Source organism: Dendrobates tinctorius, unplaced genomic scaffold, assembly GCF_039654945.1.
Source record: "Dendrobates tinctorius isolate UK_male_01 unplaced genomic scaffold, ASM3965494v1 ptg000030l, whole genome shotgun sequence".
Taxonomy (NCBI): domain Eukaryota; kingdom Metazoa; phylum Chordata; class Amphibia; order Anura; family Dendrobatidae; genus Dendrobates; species Dendrobates tinctorius.
The window spans coordinates 16,803,457-16,816,127 of record NW_027361698.1 but is presented as its reverse complement, the minus strand read 5'-3'; the positions used below and the strand labels follow the sequence as shown (position 1 = coordinate 16,816,127).

The 12,671-nt window shown below is 42.0% G+C and overlaps 1 protein-coding gene across 2 annotated transcripts in view; it reads left to right on the top strand.

Moving 5' to 3' along the window:
- UGT8 (UDP glycosyltransferase 8) overlaps nucleotides 1-10,082 on the top strand; it is a 134,380-nt gene extending 124,298 nt beyond the window's left edge. For both annotated transcript variants that reach the window (XM_073571875.1, XM_073571874.1), the window contains exon 6: nucleotides 7,506-10,082. In XM_073571875.1, the coding sequence (XP_073427976.1) occupies nucleotides 7,506-7,854 (349 nt within the window). In that variant the 3' untranslated portion in view covers nucleotides 7,855-10,082. The remainder of the gene's footprint in view (nucleotides 1-7,505) is intronic.
- Nucleotides 10,083-12,671: the final 2,589 nt, after the last annotated feature.

The following is a 12,671-nucleotide window of genomic DNA, read 5'->3' as shown; positions in this document are numbered from 1 at the left end:
CTTCTTTATTTCAACATTAAAACATGTTCGTCAGGAGAATGGGAGCGGGATAGCAGGAGACGATGGCCATTTCGCGCTAGGCTTGTGCTTCTACTGGTCACATTTTTTGGAAGTGGATATAAATATAGCACTGCAATTTTTTTTAACAAGCAATTCATTTTTTGAGGGGGTTTGAGGCACAACAGCAGCACCCTAAACGCCATATTAAATTTCACTGCTCAAAAAATTTGCAGTATTACAATGCCAGGCAAATTTGCCCAATTGAGATGGATGTATGATACTGCAGTATCAATTGAGATCCCACCAAGTCTGGCTGCATGCTTTTGATGCACAACTACCGCAGTAAAAATTCAATCCTCAGAATAATTTTTAGGATTAAGAACAAAACGAATATTATTAGCCCTGATAAGGGGTTTTGGTATGTGTTGCAGGCTGCAGCATAAAGAACTTGCAATTCACACTAGCCTGTCCTTCATGATCCCTTCAGCACAATCTCTCTGTGAGTGTTGCTAACAGAAGTATTAATGTACATTGTATTATAATTAGACCTAAGAATGTTTTTGTACTTCACAGAAATATAAATGTGGTTGAATCCCTGGCTAATATGCAGCTACAATTCTGTCCTTCTCTGATTAGAACCTCTCCGTATGCTGCCTGTGTTCAGGGTACAGTGTGGCCAGCATGGTGTCATAGGTCTTATATAGATCTGATGACACTCTGTGGCCAGCAAATCACAGTGATGCCACAACCAAGATGGCTACGGCATTGGCTACAGCATTACAGTGATTGGCAGCAATCCACCCATGTTCGTTGGCTGTCTAAAAAGTTCCAAACTGGAGTGGAAGGATCTTATTCCACAACTCTTGAGACTTCTATAGTTTGCTTTGAGCGATTTGGAATATGGTAAAGTTGTTGGATGGACGCAAATGGATCGGTAACATTTTATGCATTAAGTATAACGGACCCCCCATACCCCTCTCTCTCCCTTTCTTTCTTCCTCTAGTAGTATTTCTCTTATTTTCTTTCTTCTTTCTCATATGGTCTACTTTTGGAAATCCCCTCATTATTAATATTATCATTTTAACATAATTGAAAGTTGTTGAATTCTATATAGTCATACAGAACTATATAAGATTATATTTCTTCAATTTACCAATAATGATTGTTAATTTATATTCCGAAGTTTATTAGATTGTTTGCTTTGACCCTCTGTAATTTGACTTATTTTTAACATGAGCTAATTGAAAATTTTTTGTTTTTTGCTTTGAAAAAAATAGATTGAATACAAAGAGTGCCAAATATGCAGGGCGGGGACAGAAGCTCCCACTTGAGCATTAAAAAATTACTAGCCAAGTTTCGAGTATCCCAAACACACTGATGGTCGAGCGAGTAACAAGTAGTGATGAGCATGCTCACTCATCACTAATGTGTATGTAATAGTGCATTGTGGTGTGGAATTCCGTAATGCTAATTGAGAAAGTAGCCTAAAGGTGGATTTACACTGCCAGATTATTGTGAAATGTGTATTCCTAGGAATATTTACAATGGGGAAAAAAGTTTTTTTCAGGTGATAGGCATCCTGTTTACACTGCCAGTTATTGGGAAATACAGTGGGGAAAAAAAGTATTTAGTCAGCCACCAATTGTGCAAGTTCTCCAACTTAAAAAGATGAGAGAGGCCTGTAATTGACATCATAGTTGGACCACAACTATGAGAGTCAAAATGAGAAAACAAATCCAGAAAATCACCTTGTCTGATTTGGCAAGATTTAATTTGCAAATTATGGTGGAAAATAAGTATTTGGTCACCTAAAAACAAGATTTCTGGCTCTCACAGACCTGTAACTTCTTTAAGAGGCTCCTCTGTCCTCCACTCATTACCTGTAGTAATGGCACCTGTTTAAACTTATCAGTATAAAAGACACCTGTCCACAACCTCAAACAGTCAGACTCCAAACTCCACTATGGTGAATACCAAAGAGCTGTCGAAGGACAACAGAAACAAAATTGCAGCCCTGCACCAGGCTGGGAAGACTGAATCTGCAATAGGCAAGCAGCTTGGTGTGATTAAATAAATTGTGGGCGCAATAATAAGAAAATGGAAGACATACAAGACCACTGATAATCTCCCTCGATCTGTTGCTCCACGCAAGATCTCACCCCGTAGAGTAAAAATGATCACAAGAACGGTGAACAAAAATCCCTGAACCACACGGGGAGACCTAGTGAATGATCTGCATAGAGCTGGGACCACCGTAGCAAAGGCTTCCATCAGTAACACACTACGCCGCCAGGGACTCAGATCCTGCAGTGCCAGATGTGTCCAACTGCATAAGCCAGTACATGTCCAGGCCTGTCTGAAGATTGCTAGAGACCATTAGGATTATCTAGAATATTATTGGGAGAAAGTTATATAGTCTGTTGAAACCAAAGTAGACCTGTTTGGTAGAAACAAAACTCGTTGTATTTGGAGGAGACAGAATGCTGAGTTGCATCCAAAGAACACCATACCTACTGTGAAGCATGGGGGTGGCAACATCATGCTTTGTGGCTGTTTCTCTGCAAAGGGACGGCGACGACTGATCCTTGTACATGAAAGAATGAATGTGGCCATGTATTGTGAGATTTTGAGTGTAAACCTCCTTCCATAGGAAAGGGTATTGAAGATGAAAGGTGGATGGGTCTTTAAGCATGATAATGTTCCCAAGCACATCACCAGGGCAACGAAGGAGTGACTTCGTAAGAACCATATGAAGGTCCAGGAGTGGCCTAGCCATTCTCCAGATCTTAACCCCATAGAAAACCTTTGGAGTGGTTTTGAATGTCCATGTTACCCAGTGAGAGGCCCAAAACATTACTGCTCTAGAGGAGATCTGCATGGAGGAATGGGCAAACAAACCTCCAACAGTGAAGACTTGCCAACAAAGGATATGTAACAAAATATTGAGATGAACTTTTATAAATGACCAAATACTTATTTTCCACCATAATTTGCTAAATAAATTTTGCCAAATCAGAAAAGGTGATTTTCTGGATTTGTTTCTCATTTTGACTCTCATAATTGTGGTCTAATATTGATGTCAAGTACAGGTCTCTGTCATCTTTTTAATTGGGAGAACTTGCATAATTGATGGCTGACTAAATACTTTTTTCCCTACTGTATTTCCCAATAATTGGCAGTGTAAACAGGATGCCTATCACCTGAACAAAATAATCATTCATTGAGTGAAATGATCTTTACTTAAAAATCTTCTTTCATTGTCCTGTGTATATAGAACATGTGCTTTTGAGAGCTGTGACAGCCTATGCGCACAGAATGATCCATCACTGATCTTTCTGTGCACAATGGAAGTGTGGTCAGTCAGTCTAAACAGACTATTAATTGCATAACCTGGTGATGGAAGCTAAAGGATGTCTCCAGGTAAAATGTTTGTTATCTATAAAGAGGGGAACGTTTTTACAGGTTCACAGAATCCAAGATAAAGGAGCTAGCTGGAGTAGTGCTCTCTTACTATAGACCTCAATAGAGCCACAGCTACTGCTTCTGCGATACACACATACAGTTTATATGCTCAATCTACATAATATACACACATATACAGCATCTACGCTATATACGGTATACATAATCTACACCATATACACATTGTCTACACTGTATACACTGGTAGAGTTTAGCGAGTCACCAATCTTTCTAGTGTTCAGTTCCTCCAACAGGGTGAAGGATCTATGGTCACATGACCATGTTGTCACCAAATTTCATTTACCCTTCTAAACTCAGAAACTACACTGATATTGCAGGACAGACATTAGTTTCAGATTTTTTAAAGCAGGCAGTCTGCCCAAACTGCAGCTGTGTAAAGTCAGGCAGTGCAGGGTTGTCGACCTACACTCCAATTATTTTCTGGACAATTGAATAAAAAATCACTGCTCACATTTTTTTTTACGAACTTACACTCTACCCAGTTTTATAAGCCATACTCCCCAGAACCAATCCCATTTAGGTTGCAGTCATATGTGCATTTTTTAATGCAATTTTTGAGCCAAAGTTAAAAGTGTATGTAAAAAAAAAGGAAAAGAAAATGTAAGGACTAAAGGCCCCGTCACACATAGCGATCTCGCTAGCGAGATCGCTGCTGAGTCAAAAGTTTTGTGACACAACAGCGATCTCACCAGCGAGATCGCTGTGTGTGACAGCGATCAGCGACCGGCCCCCCTGTCGGTATCGCTGATCGCTCTGGGACACCTCTGGACTTTTCTTTGGTCGCTGGTCTCCCGCTGGCCAGCACGCATCGCTGCGTGTGACAGGCGGGAAACCAGCGATCTGCTGGTAGCTAACGTACACATCGGGTATCCAAGGGACGGGCGTCCCTTGGATACCCGATGTGTATGTTAGTTACCAGCGCGCTGATGCAGGGAGCTGGTAACTAACGTACACATCGGGTATCTAAGGGGCGCACGTCCCTTGGATACCCGATGCATACGTTAGTTACCAGCTCCCTGCATCAGCGCGCTGGTAACTAATGAACACAGCGACGCCGCGCGCTCGGCATCGCTGTGCTGATCGCTGGTGAAGCTGTCTGTGTGACAGCTCACCAGCGATCACATGGCGACTCACCAGCGATCCTGACACGTTGATATCGTTGTCGGGATCGCTGGTGAGTCGCTATGTGTGACTCCAGCTTTACACTTCTCCTTCCTGCTGGATCTACTTGTGTGTTTGATTTAGAATTCAGAGAAAAACATAAAAAACTGTTTCTTTTCAGCCTCACACAATAGATTATTGTAAGAAAAAAATCATACAGTCTGTCAGGATGCTAAGATATAATGCCTGGAAAACGTAATGGGAAACCTTTGAGAAATATTATATATGACAGTATTTTACTACCACACTATTTTTCTAGTTAAGTGACCATACAGATGAACAGAAACATGACACATCCCTTTGTAAGCCAGTCAGGTCCGTCATGTAACAGATCCATCATTGACATGAATTCCATTATTCTCTTCTTAACAAGGAAAAGCATGGTATTCAGAATGCAGCTGTGACCCCCATCTTATTCTGACAAATGTACCGACAATGGACACAGTGCTGCACATTATAGAGGGATTCCTTAAACTTAATGACGATTTTTTTATGCCCGCACCTCGGACAGCATGAATCAGAGCCGGGCTGCTCGAATGTGGCCAGGTATATTACACTAGTCTTGCGACCCCCGCTGGCAGGCTATTCCCTGAACTGTAGCAGGTGATTGACAGGTCTCTTTCACTTGTGGACATGGGAAGATTCCAACATTCACCTGTAGTGAAGCTGTGAGCAGTAAACTATCTTTAAAGTATAGTTTCTCTGAAACATTGCAGCATTTTAGAGAATAATATATCTGCAGTCAATCTGCAGCCAGGCGTGGATCGAGCAGTATGAATCTCCTTTAATGTGTTTGTCATGATTCTGCTCCTGGTGGGTTCTGTTAAACACAATACACCAGGGATTTACTGGTTTTGAAAGCCATTCAGTTTTATATGAAGATGGAGGGGCAGTTTCAGACAAGTATTTTAACCCCTTTATGCAATGGCCAAAATCCTTTTTTTTTTCATTTATGTTTACTTAGGCTAGTTTCACACTAGCGTTTATTCCACGCAGCGCACGGTGCTGCTAAGCCCCGCCCCCTGCCGGCTCCCTGCCCGCCCCATCCGGTCATCACCGCCTACTATTGCACATGGACACTTGCGATATGCGCACCCTATCTTTAGCATAGAGTGCGCAGATCGTGCGCTAGTAGGATTTTGGCTTGCACTGCGCACTTTTGAAGGTGCGCCCGTGTGCGCCGAGCGCAGCATGTTGCTAAAGATAGGGTGCGCAGATCGCAAGCGTCCATGTGCGATAGTAGGTGACGATGACCGGATGGGGCGGGCAGGGAGCCGGCAGGGGGCGGGGCTTAGCAGCGCCGTGTGCTGTGTGGAATAAACGCTAGTGTGAAACTAGCCTTATCGCCTTATTCAAAGAGCCATAACTGGTTTATTTTTCCATCCACTTAACCATATGAAGGCTTGCTTTTTGCAGAACAAGTTGTACTTTTGAATGATACCACTCATTATATCATGTAATACACTGGAAAGAGGGAAAAAATGCCAAGTGCAGTTCCAAAATACTTTAGTTACCATGTTCACAATATGGCTAAACATACATGGTGATATGGTTCTCCAGGTCAGTGCGGTTACAAAGATACCAAACATGGATAAGTTTCTTTTATTTAAGTGGTGAAAAAAAGTTCGGGAAATTTGTAAGAACAAATGCTTGTGTCGCCATTTCTGAGATGCCTAACATTATCAGTTTTCAGGATATAGGACTATGGCTTAATTTTTGTGCCCTGAGCTGACATTTTTTAATGATGCCAGTAGATATGATGTTTTGATTGACTATTATTGCATTTTATTGAAATGTTGCGGCGATCAAAAAAATGTAATTCTGATGTTTCGATTTTTTTCTCAATATGCTTTTGACTGATCAAATAATTTATTTTATATTTTATATTTTTATTTTACTGACTCAGCGATACCAAATATGTGTATTTTTTATTTTTAAATGTCTTAATTTTTAATGGGGGGAAAATGGAGCTGTTTGAGGGCATCATACTTTGTAAGGAGGCTTTGTGGGGATATTATAATGTGTAGGGGGCTTTGTGGGGACATCATATTGTATAAGAGGGCTATGTTGGGATTTCATATTGTGGGGGGGCTCTGCAGTGATATAATGTGTGAGCGATTTTGTGGGACATCATACTTTGTGGGAACATCATACTGTGTAGGTGGATTTGGTGGTATATCATACTATGTGGGGAGAGGGTTTTGTGAGGACATCATACTTTTGAGGAGACTTGTGGGGATATTATACTGTGTGAGGGGGGACTTTGTGAGGACATCATACAGTGCGTGGGAGTGGCATTTTCAGACATAATACTGTTTGAGGGAACATAATGTTTAAGGGTCTCTATGAGGACATCATACTGTGTGTGGGGACTGTGGGGGTATCGTACTGTTTGGGAGCTATTGATCAAGATACAAGAGCTGAATAAAAGAAGCAGTATGATTTATAAACTTTATAAAAAGCAGTAAATTATTTGTTTTTGATTAACTGTTAGGATTATTGTAACATGCATTCTTAACTCTATCTCAATTTTGCTCATTACTCAGTTATAAAAATTAACATAAAACAATAACGATGAGCAGAATTAATTTTGTCTTGTTGGTTCGGCCCACCACAGCATTCACAGTCTATCATGTGGCCCTTTGGGAAAATTAATTGGGTGCTCTCTTGTGTCTTGTGCAAAAACACTTCGCGTTTCCAGATGATTGAGTTTCTATTCTGTCTTGTACAAAAACACTTAGCGTTTCCAGATGATTGAGTTTCTTTTTTGTTTTGCATCAATGGTGCATTGCTTATGTTAGCTCCAGGCATCAGGATTTTAGTTCTTAAAAATTTTATCGTTTTTGTTTCTTTTACTACAGCTATCGACAGAAAGCACAGACGCTATCAAAAATTCACAAGGATCAGCCAGGTCATCCTGTCTCCAGGGCTGCTTTTTGGATTGATTATGTCCTCCGAAACAATGGCGCTAAACATCTTCGTGCTGCAGCCTATGACATGTCTATAGTTCAGTACTTTTTGGTTGATATTGTATTACTTATATTTTTCATTGTTATCGTACTGGGGTATGTGCTTTTTAAAATTAAGAAATACTTGCAAAAGAGCAAAGCTACAGACCACAGCACCACCAATGGATTCTGCCATAATGGCCTCGTAAATGGCAAGCACAAGAAAAATGGTCACATTAAACATAAAGAGAAAGTGAAATGAACAAGCCCAAGCCTGAATGAAAGGAACCACTGTAAAGTAGAAGAACACTGTATAGTAGGCTTCAGTAATAAGACACCAATGGCCATTTCAATCTTTATTTATCTCCAGATTATTTACTTCATTTATAGTCGATGTGATTCAGCCTTTCAAAGCACTGAGCGACCTGAAGTGTAATTCTGACTAACATTTCTAAAACATTTCATGAATCTGTAGGTCTACGAAACATTCTTCTTCACTAAGAATGATATTTCACTACTAGAATATCCAAAACCGTGTTTTGTAATGCACGTTGTGTGAATGTGCGACCTCCTTTATAATACATTGTCCATGTACAGTATATGAAATATTTACTTGGGACTAAACCACTATTTATAAAAAAAAAATGTAAATGTGAATGTCTGTCAGCTGTGCGTATTCCTTTTTATTGCTTTTATGTTGGCCTAAGATTAACATAATTTAGAAATGGTATTTATAGCATTATATATATATATATATATATATATATATATATATATACATACATACATATAAAATCTCTAAATCCAAAAAAGGAAGTTGAAAAATAAACAGAGTAACAAAAAAATCCTATAGGAAGACATCCATATGTCTACTACATATTTAACCAGTATAGTTAAGTCCATGAGAAGCCCAAATTTTTATTAACTGGAAAGAAAAAAAAGATTTATGCAAACCTATATTTATTCACAGTTTTGTTCATGAAGGAACAGGTTACATATGTACATGACTATACCTTTTGCATAGCAGATATGTAAAAATGTTGTGTGACATAATTACTTTCTATGAGAATTTAAACATTAGAAAGTCTGACAAGAATAGAATGAAAATTGTTGTGCTCATTCTCATATGCAGTGGGGAAAAAAAGTATATTTAGTCAGTCACCAATTGTGCCAGTTCTCCCACTTAAAAAGATGAGAGAGGCCTGTAATTGACATCATAGGTAGACCACAACTATGAGAGTCAAAATGAGAAAACAAATCCAGAAAATCACCTTGTCTGATTTGGAAAGATTTATTTTGCAAATTTTGATGGAAAATAAGTATTTGGTCACATAAAAACATGCAAGGTTTCTGGCTCTCACAGACCTGTATCTTGTTCTTCAAGAGGATCCTCTGTCCTCCACTCATTACCTGTAGTAATGGCAGCTGTTTGAACTTGTTAAAAGTATAAAAGACACCTGTCCACAACCTCAAACAGTTACACTCCAAAGTCCACTATGGTGAAGACCAAAGAGCTGTTTAAGGATACCAGAAACAAAATTGTAGCCCTGCACCAGGCTGGGAATACTGAATCAGCTATAGGCAAGAAGCTTGTTGTGATGTAATCAAATGTGGGAGCAATAATAAGAAAATGGAAGACATACAAGACCACCTTCGATCTGGGGCTCCACGCAAGATCTCACCCCGTGGGATCAAAATGATCTCAAAAACGGTGAGCAAAAATCCCAGAACCACACGGGGGGATCAAATGAATGACCTGCATAGAGCTTGGACCACCTTAACAAAGGCTACAATCAGTAACACACTACACCACCAGAGACTCAGATCCTGTAGTGCCAGACGTGTCCCCCTGCTTAAGCCAGTACATGTCTGGGCCTGTCTGAAGTTTGCTAGAGAGCATTCAGATTATCCAGAAGAGTATTGGGAGAATGTCATATGGTCTGATGAAACCAAATTAGAACTCTTTGGTGGAAACAAAACTTGTCGTGTTTGGAGGAGACAGAATGATGTCTCCAAAGAACACCATACCTACTGTGAAGCATAAGGGTGGCAGCATCATGCTTTGGGGCTGTTTCTCTGCAAAGGGACCAGGATGACTTATCCATGTACATGAAAGAATGAATGGAGCCATGTATCATGAGATTTCGAGTGCAAAACTCCTTCCATCAGCAAGGGCATTGAATATGAAAGGTGGATGGGTCTTTCAGCATGATAAGGATCCCAAGCACACTGCCAGGGCAATGAAGGAGTGGCTTTGTAAGAAGCATATAATGGTTCTGGAGTTGCCTAGGCAATCTCCAGATCTCAACCCCATAGAAAACCTTTGGAGGGAGTAGAAAGTCTGTGTTTCGCAGGGATGGGCCAAAAACATCACTGCTCTCGAGGAGATCTGCATGGAGGAATGGACCAACGCACCACCAACAGTGTCTGCCAACCTTGCGAAGACTTACAGAAAACATTTGACCTCTGTCATTGCCACAAAAGGATATATAACAAAATATTGAGATGAACTTTTGTTAATGACCATATACTTATTTTCCTCCATAATTTGCAAAATAAATCTTGCCAAACCAGACAAGGTGATTTTCTCCATCCTCCCCAGCCATATCGCCTCCTCCTCAGAACTGTTCCTCCACATACTGTGCAATCCTTTCTCTCCAGACACACACTGCCACATCATGTCCTGTCCTCCCACCTTCTAACGCTCTGTCTGCTACTCATTGCTGGCGATGTATCCCCAAATCCTGGCCCTCCTCAACACATCCCCACACTCATTTCTAACACTCTGCCGCGATCCTTTACACATTTTTGCAACCATGATAACCTCATACCCATTCATCCAGCCCCCACTCCCCTGCTCCCCCTACCTGTAGCACTACAACAAACTACCAACAAACTCTCCTTCCTTGGCATCACCGAAACCTGGCTCACCCCCTCTGAGTCAGCCTCTCCAGCTGCACTTTCTTATGGAGGACTCAATCTTTCTCACCCCTCGTCCCAGCAACAAACGTGGTGGAGGAGTTGGCTTGCTCCTGTCAGATACCTGCTCCTTTACCCCAATTTCGCTACCCTCCACTACTCTTCCCTCATTTGAGGTGTACTCCATCCAAATCTATTCCCCCTCCAACCTCCAGCTGGCTGTCATCTACCGCCCTCCAGAGCTAGCCATCTCCACCTTCCTCAACCATTTCACCACCTGGCTACTTCATTTCCATTCTGCTGACATCCCCACTGTCGTCATGTGTGACTTCAACATCCCCATTGACTCTTCCACCTCAGCAGCCTCTAAGCTTTTATCACTGACTGCCTCCTTTGGCCTCACTCAGTGTACCTCCGCGGCCACTCACACAGATGGCCATATGCTGGACCTGATCTTCACCTACCTCTGTTCCCTTACTAATCTCACTAACTCGCCCCTCCCCCTGTCTGACCACAACCTACTGACATTCTCCTTCCCCTCCTCTCCCAGTCCGCAACCCCCTCCACAAACTCACTCACCTTCATAGAAATCTCAAACACCTTAACTTACAATCACTCTCTGAGTCCTTTCTACCTCTTACAGGCATAGCTTCCCTTCATGACACAGATGCTGCTGCCACTTTTTATAACACCACAATAATAGCAACACTTGATTCGGCCACCCCCTCATCCATAGCAATACTCATACAATCCACAGGCAGCCCTGACTGACCAGCCTGGACAAAGAACAGAGATGGGCTTCCAGGGTTGCTGAGCAGAGATGGAAGAGATCCCGCTCTGCGGAGCACTTCATCACATACAAGCAGTCCCTCACCAGCTTCAAGTCCATGCTCACTGCCGCAAAACAAACCTACTTTACATCTCTCATAGCCTTCCTGTTTCACAAGCCTAAACAGCTTTTCAATACTTTCAATTCTCTACTCCATCCCCCAGCACCTCCTCCTTCTCCTCTCATTTCCGCTGAAGACTTTACTTCTTTCTTTAAGCAGAAGATCTATATGATCTGAGAAAGCTTTGGCCCGCAGCCCCCAATGCCCCTCTTAGCTGCTCAGCCCTTCTCTTCCAAAACCAGCTTCTCCACCATGACAGAAGATCAGCTTTCTACCCATCTGTCAAGATCACATCTCACTACTTGCACGCTTGACCTGCTCCCATCCCACCTCACCCTAACCTCGCCACAGTCTTCATCCCAACCATAAAACATCTCTTCAACCTCTCACTTACAAATGGTGTCTTCCTCTTATCCTTCAAACATGCTTTAATTACACCAATCCTCAAAAAACCCTCACTCGACCCATCCTCTGTGTCCAGCTATCGCCCGATATCTCTTCTCCCCTATGCCTCGAAACTACTGAAACAGCATGGCCACCTTGAACTGTCCTCCCACCTCTCCTCCTGCTCCCTCTTTGACTGCTTACAATCTGGCTTCCAACCATATCACTCAACCGAAACTGCCCTAACTAAAGTCACCAATGACCTATTAACTGCCAAGAGTAAGCAAAACTACTCTGTCCTCCTTTTCCTGGACCTGTCTTCTGCCTTTGACACTGTGGACCATTCCCAGACTTGGCCCTTTCCTGGATCTCGTCATATCTAACAGACAGAACATTCAGTGTCTTCTTCTCTCACACCACCTGCTCACCTCACCCTCTGTCTGTCGGTGTTCCCCCAGGCTAAGATCTAGGTCCCCTACTCTTCTCCATCTACATCTTCAGCCTGGGACAACTCATAGAATCCCATGGTTTGCAGTATCATCTCTACGCCAATGACACTCATATCTACCTATCTGGACCTGTCCTCCCCTCCTTACTGACCAAAATCCCACAATGTCTGTCTGCTATTTCAGCTTTCTTTTCTGCTCGCTATCTAAAACTGAACATGGACAAACCAGAATTCATTATCTTTCCCCCACCTCACTCTACCCCTCCACCAAAGCTATCCATCAATGTCAATAGCTGCTCACTTTCCCCAGTCACGCATGCTTGGTGCCTCGGGGTGATCCTCGACTCTGCTCTCTCTTTCAAGCCACATATCCAAGCTCTTGCCTCCTCCTGCCGACTCAAACTCAAATATTTTGCACGGATCCATGCATTCCTTGAC